The sequence below is a fragment of the Tiliqua scincoides genome, chromosome 1 (assembly GCF_035046505.1).
Source record: "Tiliqua scincoides isolate rTilSci1 chromosome 1, rTilSci1.hap2, whole genome shotgun sequence".
In the NCBI taxonomy this organism is placed as follows: Eukaryota; Metazoa; Chordata; class Lepidosauria; order Squamata; family Scincidae; genus Tiliqua; species Tiliqua scincoides.
The window spans coordinates 139,741,095-139,757,458 of NC_089821.1; the positions used below are offsets into that span (position 1 = coordinate 139,741,095).

The 16,364-nt window shown below is 41.1% G+C and overlaps 1 protein-coding gene across 2 annotated transcripts in view; it reads left to right on the plus strand.

Moving 5' to 3' along the window:
• Positions 1-16,364, plus strand: part of EHBP1 (EH domain binding protein 1) — a 347,196-nt gene that overhangs the window by 131,594 nt on the left and 199,238 nt on the right. The window contains exons 7-10 of one of the 2 annotated variants that reach the window (XM_066638694.1): positions 141-280; positions 2,937-3,041; positions 3,700-3,822; positions 11,252-11,513. In XM_066638694.1, coding sequence (XP_066494791.1) covers positions 141-280; positions 2,937-3,041; positions 3,700-3,822; positions 11,252-11,513 — 630 coding nt within the window. The remainder of the gene's footprint in view (positions 1-140; positions 281-2,936; positions 3,042-3,699; positions 3,823-11,251; positions 11,514-16,364) is intronic. The other variant, XM_066638607.1, reaches the window with a different exon arrangement.

Genomic DNA, 16,364 nt, shown 5'->3' on the forward strand with positions numbered 1-16,364 from the left:
GATACATTTTAATACATCTGGGCATTGTGACTGATGGAAATTGTGGGTATTAATAGCTATCTTAATAATTGTGGCACAATTAATTGTGGCCATCTATTTGATGTAAGTGCCTGATTTTTTTTTTTTTTTTTAATTTTAAGGGATGAAGATATGCAAAGCCTGGCTAGTTTAATGAGTATGAAGCAAGCAGACATTGGAAATTTAGATGATTTTGAAGAAGATAATGAAGATGATGAAGAAAATAGAGTGAACCAGGAGGAAAAGGCTGCGAAGATTACAGGTTTGTTTTCTTGCAAAGGAATGATATATGAAATGGCTTTTGTATTTTTATATTTAAGCATTTTTCATATATTTAAGCTCTGCATTAGAATTGCACAGTTTTCAATTCCACGTAAATCATGGGTGACTAAGGGCGCAATCCTAACCCACTTTCCAGCACCAACGCAAGGGTAATGCAACTTCGAGGTAAGGGAACAAACATTGCCATACCTAGAGGAGGCCTCCGTAACTGCCCCCCAACTGCAGGTTGCAACACATGCCCTACTGGCACAGTTATACCAGTGCTGGAAAGTTGGTTAGGATTGCACCCTAACTTGTTTGCCTTCTACAAGTGGCACAGACAACTACGTGTTTATGACACTTCTGGGCACTAGCAGGAAATACCTATGACTCTGGTTAAGGCATTTGGTCAGGCCTGCACTCCTGCTTTCTTTCTCTGTGCTATATCACTGTGACTTAAGACTAGAGGCAAAAGTACCTCGAAGCTCTAAGGAGAAACAGTTTTTGGTGTGTATTTTAGTGAACACGTTCTTCTGGGACTGTGTAGTTTTAAGGATTTTGAAAAGGGGGGATGGGGAAAATATGAAGTTACTGACCTTTGCTGTCATCCTTGCCTGATACAGTGGGACTACCATGTAAAGGAGGAAATAGCTTTTCTGGACAGTAAGTTGCATGTGTAACAGCAAAGCTTAAACTGGCATTCAGTTTATTAAGACAGTGGCCATCATCTAATGCAGGGGTCTCCAAACTTTTTGGCCGAAGGGCTGCATCAGATACCTGGCATGGTGTCAAGGGCCAGAAAAAAAAAAGAAATTTAAATAAATACATTAGAGATGGAACTTAGATGAATGACTGGAATGAATGAATGGGCTCAAATGTCCATGATTTCTCCAAGCACCAAGACAGCCCAAGAAATAAAGCAAACACACTTTATTTCCCATTCCCCCACCCCATAAGCACAACTCTGGTTGTGTTTGGTCAACTGGGCCAGAGGCTCTCAGGGGATCTGAGACTGACTGTGGGCCGGATAGAGGCTTTTCACGGGCCGCATCTGGCCCCCGGGCCGGGGTTTGGAGACCCCTGATCTAATGCATGGCACTTATGCACTACCACAAGATGTACATATCCTAAACACATGGCCTATCAACCTGTCATCACAAGACAGAGATTGCCCTTATTAGGTAGACTCTTTCTCCCCCAGCAGCAAACGGAAAGATAGTCTTACTCTACCTAATCTAGAGCAGTGGAGAGGATGGTAGGCAGTAAGGACAACACCATGCAGGAGACAAACTACAATACAAGGACCACAAGAACTGTTATTGAAGTCTTAGTAGCTCTGCCACTGCCCCATCACATAGCAGAGGTACAAATAAGCACAGCAGACACTACTCTTAATATAAAAATAAGGTTTTTTTGGGGAGGTGGGGTTCTGTGATTTCATACTTCACAGCGGGAACACCTTATGGTAGTGTATATTTGAGGTTTTTCAATCTAGGAGTGTTAGTTAAAATTCAGATTAATTCAGGAAAAAGGATTATCATGGTGGACAAGGGAGGATATTTGAGGACGCAATCCTAACCCCTTATGTCAGTGCTTTCCAGCACTGGCATAGCGGTGCCAATGGAATGTGTGCTGCATTCTTGGGTACATAAGTTGGGTGTCACTCATGGAGGCCTCCTCAAAGTAAGGGAATGTTTGTTCCCTTACCTCAGTGTTGGAAAACACTGACATAAGGGGTTAGGATTGCGCCCTGAATTTAATTCGCTCAGTTAATTCCAGTTGTAAGGCATATATGCTGACCTATTGGACCAGGTGGTCAGATAGGGTGGTAAAAAAAGAAAAGGCAGAGTGGATATTAAGAGGTTTTATTATATTGCTAAATTGGGTTTGCGTTGCATCTACAATGGCAACTGTTTGGCTAATATGCTATATTTCCGTAACTGATATATTTCATTATGTACGTCACAGATTCATTGAGACTATGATACTGTCTTAATACTACATGTTCTTCATAATTGCTTATTCCATAAACAGTCTACCTCTCTCACATTGTAAGATATGTTGCTAAACAAACCAGAGGTGGTCTTGATAACATTTCTGCTTGCCTAGCAGAGAATTTCTGCAGTGCATATTATTTGTTATAATATCCTGTCATCCTATTCCAGATATGTTTACTCCTTCCAATTCTCCACATATGCCATCCACCATCACAGCATCTGTCAACTTCATCATTGTCAAAAGGCTTCCAAATGCTGCAAAATACTGCATTTTGCAGCCACAGGAAACAAATCCTACACATTAAGAAAATGTGTATGAAATTTGTTTAATTTGTATAATTGTCTACCATCGTCACCTTTCCTGATAATATGGTTATGAGGCAATTACTGTTCATTATGAATGATGCAATGTTAAGCATTATTCATAATTTTGGTAACCATATTCTCTTTATGCCATAGCCACAGCACAATTTGGGGCCATAATACAGGTTCAAATATTAGTTAGATAGCACTGTGGTGTTTCATTGTAGAATGTATTCCTTAAATTAACAAGTGTCCATCCTTTCTTTTCCTTTACTCTTCTAATAACAGCATGCTTTATACTCCTTTTTACTTAAATGATCTTATCTTACAGTTGTCTTGACTGGATTCTGTTTACAGAAATTGTAAACCAGTTGAATGCTCTGAGCAGCTTAGATGAAGATCAAGATGACTGCATAAAGCACGCAAATATGCTTTCAGCTAAATCAGCCAGTTCCTCTGAAGGTCTATGAGCTTTCCTCCTTCCTTTCTGTTTCTGATTTGTCTGTATTTTACTGTGACCTGTTATCCCTTCTGTTTGTGTTCTTGTATCAGTTGTATCTTTGTGCTTGACATCCACTATAATCTTTTCAGGAATTTGTAGCACAGTCAACAGGTAACAAAATGACATGGGTGTCTTCATCTCAGCACTCCATTGGCTGAAACTGGCACTGAAATACCACACAACTTGTGCTCTGGATGTGTTAAAACCTCACAGTAGTATCCCAGGTTACTTAGTATGCTGCATATGGAGTTTTCTCCTTAGTCATGGAGAAACTTCATCCTTTTAATATATTGGCATATGGGTTTTTAAAACTACTATAGATTTTTTTTTCCTGACAAGTTGCTTTCATAAGTCAGGTCCTGAAGGACAGTATCACTAAATGGACAGCACTACTAAACAAGGGATTATTTAATGAAAATGTGCCTGATTCCGCTTGTGTCATTGATCTAGAATTGTTGGTGTGCTACAAAACAGATCAGTTTAGTTTCACAGTAGAAAACATGATCTGATTCACTGTTCCCAGAAATAAATTCCTTAAAGAATGAAATGTTTGTTTATACTATCCATCTCCCATCCTAACTGTTACTATACTAAAAAGTACTTTACTTTGTTTCTCAGAGCTTATCAACAAGCTTAATTTCCTGGATGAAGAGGGTCAAGACATGGTTGACTCCAGTTCAAATCCATTTGTAGATCCTAATAGAACAGAACTAAACACTTTTGAAGACCCCGATATGGAAGGTATTGAACTATTAGTTTTGTGTATTTTTGTGGTTTATAGTCTTAGGGTGGCTATTGATATGATGACAAATGCAATGCCTCCTGCTTCTAGGTGTTGCACTTTTATAAGGTCCAAAAGAGTCGCAAACTACAGGTATGCAGTTGCTTCTTGTCCTCGGCACAGTTCATTTGTGCAAATTCAACCCCACACACTTGACAACACTCGCCCCAAACCCCACAACTGAATAACAGTTTAAATACTGCAGGCGATTCCACCTGTCATTTCCACTTACTTCATATGTCCCCTAAGTGAGCCTGAGACTGGAGATTGAAGCTGCTACTTCCTCAGTCATCTCAGTTCATGCCTCTAATTTTTAAAGGGACAGTACCTACTTTCCAGTATAAGGGATGTTGAACGTAATTTTGATTTCGATATGTGATTTTAACTTTAGGTGCTGACTCTGGAATATAATCCTCACTTCAGACCAGGGGTAACTGTATATCCAACTTGCAAGTATTACCTGCAGAAGGTCCACTTTGGACATTGCAGCAACAGTGTAACACCCAGAGGAAAAGACCCTTCTGTATCTCAAAAGCACTCAAAGCCTTCTTAATCCATTTCTGCCCAGCCCACAGGCGTACATATTTGATCCCTGTTGCATATATGCAGCATTGGGCAGAAATGGCTTAAATCTGTGCTACATAAGTTTTGTTTCCTCTAAACAGCTACAGATTAGAGTGGTTATTTGAGCTAAGTAGGACACCAGCAAGATTAGCTATCCTGTTGTCTGTCTGAAAATATGCCATGTTAAGACTGATTTTTTTTAAAAATGTGGGGATTCCACTAAGGAATGACACTCATTCCAAGAGGTAGTGGTAGGGTTCTGATCAAATAATGTAAATTTGGTACTGTGGGTGGCTCGGCATGTGATGGCTGTTACAAGGAACCATTTTAGCATGAGTAGAATTTCATTTTAATGGTCAAATGACATTGCAGCTTCTTATGGGACAAAACTATTCTTAAAATCTTTTAATGTTCCGGCTAACAATGAACATCTAACAAAAGTCTTAAATACTGATTCTGTCTCAGAAGAATTACATTGCATATTAAGAATCATGTTTGCATAATTAGGTAGCATCAAGTCTGCACTATCCTCTTCTTTGGCTTTTGATCTCTGATAAAAATTATGCAGAAGTGATGCTTGCTTTTATATCTACTTTCTTATTTCCCCTCACCTTCAAAACAGTGATGGCTGTTCAGAAAGATTTTTGGAAGGCTGTAAGCTGAAGTGTAGAAACATTCTTCTCTTGAGAGTTGTACAGTTTTTGTTGAAGCACCATGCCAAGATGCTATGCTTATGTCAGTCCCCATTTGTTGACAACAATCCATCATACAACTCGGATTATCTTTGCAAGAGCAGATAGGCAGATCAGGTGTGCACTAGCAACTTCACAGATAGATAAACTAGTGCCAACATGTTATTAGGTATATAGTATCTGGGAAATTCTACAAGGAGATTGTGATAGATAATTGTCAAAGATGGGCTAATTCATTATGTATCATATGTTTCACTTTTGAAAATAATGACTTATTTGGTTATAATTATTGTCATATATTTAAATGATTCAGACAACAAAAATTGAGAGAGGTTTCTTCCCTGAAAGTATCAGTGCATTATCTCTACCATTCCATTATTCCAGTGGTTCCCAAACTTTTTTGCCCTGGGACCCACTTTTTTAAATGATACTCTACTGCAGTGGTTCTCAACCTTTAGGAGATTGCAGACCACTTTGGCAAAAATTGGAGTTGTCATGGACCACATGCAACCTCCCACCCCTGCAAACAAAAAAATACATTTAAATTTGTAATATAGGTGGCCCTCATCGATGGGGGTTCCATTCTAGTAGCCCCCACAGTTAAGGAAAACTGTGGGTATTCGAAACCTGCCATTCCCCCTCCCCAAACCCAACTGGAGCTGAGCTCTGATCAGTCTGGAGTCTCTTCTGAAGTCTGCAGAGGCCGCAGGCAGACGCGCACGGCCTCTGCAGGCTTCAGAAGAGTCTCTTGAGGTGAGAGTAGCACAGCTCCCCTTACCTCCGGAGGCTCCAGGTTGGTCTGCATCATGGGTTGTGGGACCCGCAGATGAAGAAATCCATGGGTACCTAATCCACAGATGACCGTGAGCTGCCTGAAATTAGAAAAGATTTATTAGAGATTTATTATTTATAGAGAAGCTTTGTGGTTTGCTGCTTTTGCTGCCAGCTGTAGCTGCAGGCAATCAGTTCTCTACCCTCTCTGGTGGTCCATGGGGGATGCTTGCTCAGAGAAGTGATCAAAAGCCTTTTCTCCCCCCTGAAACCTCATGGACCACTTCTTGGGGTCTCACAGACCACCTGTGGTCCCCGGACCACAGGTTGGGAACCAGTGCTGGACTGGGACGTGCCTAGCTTTATGCGTCAGTTTCATACAGGTGAAAAACAGTTTCACCTTAACTGCTCAAGCCTCTGATTTTATCGTTTTTACTATGGTGGGGGCCCACCTTCTGAGCATTTGTTGAGCTCCACATTCATTGGTTCGGGACCATTCTAGTGGCCTCGCATTCCCTATCACCTGGCCTTCAGTAAGAGCCAAGGCATGTTTGCCTGCTCATTAGTAAGTGAGCACATGTGGCACAGTTTTGCTTTCCATAGGGCTCAATATACATTCCTTGTCAGCTTGGAAGAGGGAAGCTTCCTTCTCAAGTATCTGTTGGTGTCTGCATTTATTGGATCAGGACCACTCTGGTGGCATTGCATTCCTCCCGGCCTAACTTTCAAAGGCATGTTGGACTATTCACAAGTAAATACACACGTGTGGCTCAGTTTCGCTGTGTATATGGTTCAAATACATTTTCTTGTCAGCTATCAGCTTGCCAGTCTCATGACTCACCAACTATCAGGTCACACCCATTGGTGAGTCCCAACAAACTGTTTGGGAAACACTGCATTATATTAGTCCTATGGATTACACTAGTACAGGTTTATCTCTAAATAGTAGTAGTGGACAGTTATACAAAGCACCAAGAGAATAGCTTTCTCTGTAATAACCTAACCTCCTGTATTGGATCTTATTATTAAGTAGGTATAAAATAGTTCCTCAACTGTTACCTTAATCCTATTAGATGTTAATGGCACTGTATTGCCTGCTGATCTGTTTGGGCAGTGTAGGCATGTTTACTCTTAATTTGCAGATTCACAGGCATAGTCTTGGGTGGGGGGTGGGGGGGGAAGCTAATCCTTGATCCATAAAGGATGATGCGTCTTTTCAACTGTTTCTCTTATGTCCCCTTCTAAATTTCTTCTTAGAAATAAAACTTTCATCGGGTTTGCTTGGCTCAACACTGGACCTCTTCCCAGCTGTTGCTAGCATACCAGAGATGAAGACAAAAATAAAATAAGAGACTTGCAGTGCATTATTCTTTGCTTTGCCACGGAAACTAACAGATAAGCAGATCAGAACTCTAATTCAAGCCATCAGTCTTGCCTGTTATCCCTTGCTGGTTACCCTTGCTACCTTCTTGGGCTGCATAAAATTAAGAACTGCCACTGGTTGCTTGACATGAAAAAAGAAGTGCCTCTTCTCTCTAAGACCCGTGAGACAGTTGATTAACTTTAGGAGAAGTGGTAGCAATGAAGTGAAGGAGAGGCAATGCTGTTGTCATGAGCCAGTGTTTCATTTGCTTTTGTGCTCGGCTCTTAGTTTTACGGCAAAATCAGGCATCCAGCACAGCTGAAAAAACACACCGAGTTGTGCTCTTCCCCCAATCATTTCATAGATATGTGTAGTTTAAAAAACCATTTAGTTATTTGATTTTTCTCTGTAAACCGCTTTGTGAACATTTAGTTGAAAAGCGGTATATAAATACTGTTGTTGTTGTTGTTGTTGTTTAAAAAACAAAGAGGTGAGGCGTACACAGTGGCAAGAGGAGAAATATTAGATCACTTGCTCAGAGAAGTGGACTCTCTTTTTGCGTCAGCAATGGAGCAGGGGCTACCCCTGCTCTAGGCTAATGTTTCTCAAACTCTAATCCTAATCCCATTGTGTTACTCTGTAAATTTATAGTTTGTAAGCCTTGGGTTGCCTTCAGGTCACTCCTTTGAAAAATCTTCCTTTGTTCTCAGATGTGTGGAGCTGTTGGTGGTTATTCAGTGGTGAAGGCATCGTACTTTGGACATGTTCAGACATGCACTTCTCATGTTCGGGACTGTGGGTAGATTTCATAATATGTTTCACTTGGAATCTATTTTATCTAGCATTATTTCATATTGCATACTGATGTGTATCTCTGTATGTGTCATCACATGGTGTTTGGTGTAAACACCAGATCCCATTAGGGTGGCCTCTTTTGTCTTTTACAGTACAGCCTGCTCTGGTTGTGAATATTGATGCATGTAGATATGGACATAGATGTTTGCATGGAATATCATGGCTAGAAAATCATGGATTAAGTATGTCAAGACACATGAAAATCCATCGTCCCTGTGTGTACCTTACTATTCCTTTTTAAAAACTAGCTCTCCCAAACTAAAAATTTCATCACTGTAATGATTAAGGGAGGCTTAGGGCACAGTCCCATCCTGCACTGGAACAGACAAGCCAAGAGGCTTGCGCTGTATCCAGTGCAGGATTTTGGTCAGAAGCAGTTTAGCCAGAGCCAAGGGGAAACTTTTCCCCTTACCTCCGGGTAAGGGCCACTGGCTCCTGTGGGTCTCCTCGGACATGCGCGAGGAGGAGGCACAAGTCCAAGGTGGCACAAGTCCAAGGAGAGCAGAGCAGCTTCCTCTGCATTCTCCCCAGGAACGGGGGTTGGGATCCGGCATAACTGCCGGGTCCCAGCCCCACCTCCCTGCCCCCTCCCCCTGCCCAGGAATGTCTCCCTCCTGCCTCCTCCCCGCCACCCCCGCCTACCTTTACTGCTTGCGTCAGCCCAGCCGGGCTGATGCAAGCCTCAGCATGGAAGCTGCCACGGAGGCTGGATTCAGCCTCTGTGTTTCGGTGTACCTGGATGCACCTACACAAGAGACTTGCATCAGCCCAAGGCGCAGTTTGGATTGCGCCCTTAATCAGTTTTTACAGCAACAGTGTTTCCTTTTTAAACTGTGTCTTAGATTCATAATGCATCCCAGATTTCTGATGTAGCTACATTTGACAGAAGGATTTCATTTAATTAATGTTTGTAAATACCTTTGAAGTTTTAAAAGACAAAATTAGTGCTAAGTGTTACTACAAGCAATTTGTTTTGTACAAAAGGCTTTCTTTTTGAACATGCTTTTCTTACTTCTTACCCAATTTTATTTTTAATCTGCCGCATCGCATTTTTGTATGTTCCGTTTTACCTCTTAAAAGCTACATTTAATTTGGAGATTAAAAAAATGTTTTCTGAAAATAAAAATGTTCTTTCTTGTATCTATGCGTTGATATGTTATTTGCCTAATTGTTGATTATAAAGGTTTCATTCCATGACCACTACAGTTTCTCTTAAAGTACCCTTTTTGACATAAGTATTATAAATTAGGTGATAACGATGTTCATCTAGGAAAACACCATATGTTCTTTACAAACATAGGCTCTATCATTGGATCTACTTTGAATTTTTCATCTGTGCCTGCTTTGGTGTATCCAAGAATCCAACCATAGGGGCAACTTATGTATTTAGAATTTGTGAATGTAGAACTTGCATATTGAATATGAACTGAATTTTTTTGATCCCAGTCTTGGATCAAGGTCAACATTGTGTCCACACAAGAACACTGCTACCTATGGTAAAAGCTTTCAAGTCCACGACTCCAGTTCCCCCCTCTTTTCCATTTACCCCACCATCCTCTCCAGCTTGCCTTCCTGCCTTTTAGAGGATGATCCCAGGACAGAAGAAGCAAACTGGGGAGAGCAGTAGACATTGGAGTTGGTGGGCTATAGTTTCTAATTTATTTATTTTTTAAAAACGTATAAAACACACCTCTAGTATATATCAAAAAAACTTAAATAAAGCAGTCAAAGAAAACAACGTAAGTAAAACATTTAAGCAAGAATACAATGACAAAAATAGAAGCACTAAACCATCCTTTTACTTTTGTTTTTTGATACAACTACACTTCTTTCTGTATCTGCATTTTTAAAGATACCAGTCACAGTGATGCCTTGAACAATTTTGGATTTCAACTGAAGAGTCAGTTGAAATCCAAATTTATTTATTTTTTTGAGTTTTCCTCCAGCTCCACAACCATAATTCTTGGTTTTGGCACTGGAGAAGGTAAGCTGCCATTGACCATTTTCTCACTCACTTTTCAAGGAAAGTGAGTGAAAAGAGGATAGGGCTGCAGCCGGGCAGGCTAAACCTTTAGTCACTTTGGCAGTACCTCCTTTCATTTTGCTGTCTCCCCCAATCTGCCACTTGAGGCAAGTTCTTCAGTGAACCTCATGTCTAGACTGTCCCTGGCCATAGCAATGCAGAGATGGAGAGTGAAAAATGGCACTTCATCTGGAACCTGCCACTTGAAGTGACTGCTTCATGTTGTGGACTGTGGAGCTCGTGCATAATGTGTCTGAACAGCTGTCATTGCTGTAAACTCCAGGTAAATAATCTGTAAATTGCACTACTAATCCAGATAACTTGCTTGTAGCAGTCATCAAGATGCTGAGACACTTGTTCATTTAACCTAATTGTCTAGGTTCAGACTCGCCTAACAATCCCAGATGGCATGCTCCCGCCACTGATCTGCATGAGCAGCCGCTTGCCTCTGTCTTGTTCTAGGCAACAGGGGCTACAGTGGGCCAACACACATGGCTCTCGTCTCTGCCTGCTAGCACCTCCACTGTTAAGGAGATGGAGGCACAACAGATGGGTACTGGGGAGGAGGGAGAGACAGAGTAAGCTCTGGGGAGCATGCACAATAGGCAACAGAGTTTAATTGCCTTGCCATTGGCTCATGATGAGGAGTGGAGGCAGTCACACTCTGAGGGACACTGCAGCCAGGCAGTGCAGATCGGGAAACTCTCCCCAGTGCCTAGGGAACCCACTCCAGCTCCACCATGAGGATAAGGGTGCAACCACAACCTTCTCTCCTCATATCCAGTGAAGCTGAGGAAGAGATGGTAGTATACCCCTCCCTCTTCACTTCAGTCCCAGGGGTGGGAGCTTGCTGGGCAGAGGAGTGCCAGGTCATGTGACCCACCGTGCCTATACACTAATATTTTCTTATAAGGCTCAGTTTACCTAGAATACCATGTGAAGTTGCTTATCTTGGTCTGGAGTTGCTTATCTTGGTTAGTAATGTTATCGGTGATAAATATTTGCTAATTTGTTAGAATTGATTTATAGAGAGAAATATGTTGTTTTGCATGGCAGAGCAAGAAAAATCTTTTTATATTTTTAACTTTATTTAGGAAAATCTTTTTATATTCTTTCTGTAGAACCAGATATCAAAGTGGCATCATCTTCAAAACAAGAGGAATCTTACTATGATGATGATGATGATGAATACAATCCTTTTAAAGAAGCTGAAGCTACTGAGTATATGAACCCTTTTGATGAGCCAGACCCTGAACCTGAGACTCTCGCACCCATCAAAGATTTTCCCCCTCAACCTGCTAAAAGAAAAAATGTAAGGCCTGTGGACATGAGCAAATATCTCTATGCTGATGCATCAAAAACAGATGAAGAAGAGTTAGATGAGTAAGTATATAATGATTCTTCCTTGAAGCAATCCTTCAGTATTAGTTGAGATTTTAGCACAGAACCTCAAGACATAAATTGTTCAAGTTTCGTTCTTGTTGTACAAAGCACTAGGATAAGTTGTGTCAGGTAGGGAATGTGAACCAATTTCGCCTGGCAGTGAAAATATTTATACTTGTGGTAAGCTTTCTTGTTTTCTGCCGGAATCAAAATCTCTGGTTTTCATGCCAAAGAATAAAGATTGGTGAAAATGCTGCAAATGCGCAGGGTGAAAAGTGCTGGTTCTTGGTTTAGGTAGTATACTGGCTGCAGTGTTTTCAGTTGGCTGACAGCCAGCTTTGGGCTCTGCTTAGTTGCAAGTAGGGGAGAAAGCTAAAGGTAGTCTGTACTGAGAGAAGCAAGCATAGGCTCCAAAGCAGTGTGAACGAATGGTGAAAGAAGCAAAACTAGAAAAGAACAATGAAAATAAATGGTTGTGATTTAAAAAAAGGGGGGGAAAGTATCCTAAGAATTTTAGCACTTGTGGATAACTTTAGATAGTTAGATCCTCTTATGTTAGATCCTCTTACAAATCCAAAATCAACTAAAACGCAAAACACAGTTTAATATGTTTTCATCCTGTCCTATTAGCAGGATACCCAAGCAACTTGCAAAAATAAAACAATGCAATACAAATACTGTACTTCTGTGAGGTGTACGCACAGGTTACCCTAATAAAACCGTCTTTATAAAGTGTATAAAAGGCTCAACAAAAGCGGTTTGTGGGTTCATAAAATTTCTTCAGATCCTTTCCCAAATGAAAGTGTTTGGTACTGCCTCTCAAATGTTTACAGTGTTGGCACAGGAATGCGTCAGTGGGAAATGAATTCCACAAAAATTAGGACAGATTGTAGCAAAAACCCTTCTGAACTTATCCAATAGGAGTATACCTGTGGATTTTCATTGGGGAGAGGAACTCCACCAAGTATGCCAGGCCCAGGCCATGTTAGTTTTATAGGCTTGTTTTGTCCTAGAATTCAGTTGGAAGCAGGCACACTTATTACAAGATAAGGCAAATATATTTCTACTCCCTATTCCCATTGGAGGGTAGAAAGGCAGAGTGTAGGCATAAACAGATAGCTTTAAAAAAATCCAACTAATAATGTATATTATTTCACCTGTTTATGAAACAAGATCTGTAAGGTTATCCAGCCCTGCAGTGTTCAAAGATTTGCAACCTTTTCTTCATTGTTGGCACACTATTTCTATTCCATTTCTGAGATAGAAAAATTTCAGCAGCGTATAAGTTCCTAAGTAAAAGCTTTACCTTACTTGAAAGGTTCATCTGTTTTGTATTAAATGACCAATATTCAAACTGCTGTTCAACATCAAAGACAAGATTCTCAGTGTCTGTCCCCAAAAGGTTTGTGCGCTCTGCCATACCCACTGCAAATGCAACAAATCTTCTCACAGAGCCACATACGTCAAACACTTAAAACTGTTTAAATGAAAACACTCTGTCCAATTTTAATGGTATTAAATACCGTTTATTTAGCAATTTGTACTGCATTTCCTTAGAACAGTGGTTCCCAACCTGGGGTACGTGTACCCCTGGGATACTTGCCAGGATCTGTAGGAGTACTTGAAAAAGAACTGACTAAAAGACGGGAAAAGGCAGGTCAGCGTTAGAATGCCTTGCATGGCCAGTAAGGCAGGAAGGAACAGCTCAATCCTGAGCTGCCTGGGGCGTGCGGCTGCAGCGGCGCCAAGAATGGCTGCCACCTCAGCCTGCCTCAGGAGAAGGGGACTTTTGTCCCCTTCCGCCAGGTAAGGGAAGCAACCCTGCAATGTGGCTACTCACTTTACCACTGTAAGGTGGGCGTTCGTGTAGGGCGCTGAGCCCCACACAAATGCCTTGGATCTGGTAGAGCCGCCTTGAATCCACGGGACCCGCCTCCCTCCCCCCCGGCACGCCTCCCGTCGACCCTTTCTCCATCTCCCACCTTCCCATCATGCCTTTTCCCCACCCTCTCTCTGCCCTTCGCCTGCCTCCCCCCTCCCTGGAACGCCCCCTCGCTGCCACCGCTTACCATGCCATGGCTTGGTGGTCCGTGAGGCCGCCAAGCAGCGGATGGGTACCCACCTGGTGCTAGGCCAGCGCTGGGCTAGCATGGGCGCTGCCCCGGCGGTAAGCCTCGCAGACGGGTCTTATGGCACATTTGCGACAGTGCGCTCCAGTGCAAAGCCGGAGCACTGAGCTCAGGATTGGGCTCGAAGTTCTGATTTCTGGTCATCAGTTTGGGTATTATCAAATATGAATCAGTAGTTGAGAACATACACATTTTAAATAAGAACTATATTAAATACATTTTGCTAATATGAGGGCTACACTTTATGGAAATGGGCTGCCAAGGGGTACACAAGTGATAAATCTTTGGGAACCACTACCTTAGAAGTTAGACTAGGGCTGCAATCCTATACACACTTATCTGGGAGTAAATCCCATGGTATTGTGCTGTAAATGTTGCCAACTTTGTACTGTCAAAAACATTTTTCCAGTTCTGCTTCAAAATATTCATGCCCAAATCTCCTTCCCAATATATTTTAAACTTTTTCTCTCCAAAGGAGGCTTTTGTCCTTACCTAGCTATCAATGTTAGGTGAAGATCCCTCTTTTCTCCCTCATTAACTACTCTTTACCCATTTCATCACCTTTCTCAAAGATGTTGCCTGGCCTAATTTTGTTCTGTGAAAGGTCCTCATCTTCAAATGCTGAGACCAAAGCATCCACCATCCTGATGTTTGCTTGATAGTTCTGCCATTTCTTCCACTTGCTATTCTGATCATCCATACTAATAAGGACTTGAAGGGGATAAATGTTGTCTATATCTATCCCATATTCCCAATTAACTGTCATAGAATAAATTCATTTTTTACTTCTGACTTTTCCACAATAAAATATCTTGTGGAATCTGCATAAATTTTTATTCAGTCTTATATTCTGTATGTTGTCTGTCTCTCTCCAACCACAATATAAGGCATTTTCTTTATGAAATATTCTATTTAATCAATTTTAGAAATGTTAAGCCCCCGTTTCTGCTGAAATCTGCAGAGTTCTGCTTTTTACCTTGGACTGTTTTCCATTTCAAATAAAACTCTCTAATAGCTTATGTGAGCTCTTTATCTCCTTAAAGTCCAGTGACAAAGGAGAGATTGAAACAAAAACAGTGATATATTTAGGTATGATTGACATCTTTACTGTAGTCAAAGTTTTTCTTCCATTTCAGAAGACTTCCTTAATTGCCTCAATTACTGGGGAGTGGTTAATTGTTCAGATTTGCCTGAGGTCTCTTCCTAACCTTATTCCAAGATAATTGACTGATTTTGTAGCTGGGACTATCTCATATCTTAATGAAATACTGAAGTCATCTATTCTTGGAACGTTGATTGTGGTTAGCTCTCTGATTTCTGTCTGTTTGCCTTGTTAGCAGCGAATACGTCAAAAGTCTGAGTCACATCTAATAAATGTTTTAACAATGACACAGGCCTCCACTGTATCCTCATTTCCCTCCCAGTCCACCCAGTGTTACACCAGGCTTCTCAGATTTGCACCAGGTAAATAGCTGGCATGGATCTGAGAAGCCACCTAGAGACAACTGGGGCTTACTCAGGGTAAGAGGAAATATATCCCCTAACCCCAAGGAGACTTCCAGCCACCACCTGAGCTGCATTGGATGCGGTGAAGCTATGTGGCCCCTCTGCACCAGTGCAGTTTAGGACTGGGCTGTAAGTAACTTCCACCACTCATGCTATTTTTATGCTTTCAGACACAGCTCAAACTTTTCTTTTTAAGGCACTGACTGGGTTTATTACAGAGCAAACTTTCTTTGGCTTTTTGTAATAGTTTATCATAGGTATCATGTAGTAGACATTGTCTTCATGTTTGACATATTGACAACTGCATCTCAGGGTATGGAAACTGAGTTTTTGCAGAAATTGCATTGGCTGGTGTGTTTTCCTAGAATGAGCGTAGTAGTGGCTGGCACCAACATCAATCATCCCTGATCCCTGGCTGCATACAACAGTAGTTATTGAGATGAGCAAATACAAACAGAACAAACCAAAAGTGTACAGAGGATGGGAAAGGAGGAGGGGAAATCAAAAGTAAGCAGAAAAGGGAAAGTCAATGTTTTTCTTTTCATTTCATCCTCAGTTACTAACAAATCTGTGCCATTTAGGTCACAGTTGTGAGTTACAGGATAGGTGGATTTTTTTTCTGTGCTGGAAACAGTAGATTTAAACTTCTTTGTTAGAAGAGTACTTAACATATGCCCTTTTCCCTTCTTTCTGACTCATACAGATGTTCTGTTAAGTCTCAAAGCAGATGCATGTTTATTACTAAACATGAAGAAAAGGAGCATGTGATCTTTTTTTCAAATGGCAGTTGCTATAGGACCTTCCCACCCCTTAATTTTTTATACCTCTAGATGAGCATTTAGGGTCATTTAATAGTGTTTAGAGTGGATCCTCTAATTTGCTCAATGTAATCTTTTCTTTCTTTATGTACACAGTTGCAGAGGCTTAAAGTGTGGTTAAATGGTAGAATGACCCATCACACTTTCAATAAATGGAGGAGAAATGTTTCAGGTTAGCAATTGTGAATTAGAAGGGGATGATTGTTACAGGTAATTTAGAATGAAAAAAATTGAATTTGTTAGAGCATCATTTGAGAAAAGTATAATGTGGTAAACCTTTCGGAGACAAAGGATTAAATTTAAGGGTTAAGATGGGATCTGGTTGTGTCAGATCCATCATGCCTTTTAGATCAACAGGGCCCCAAAAGATCCGAAGCTATTCCTGTTATTGTCTTGTT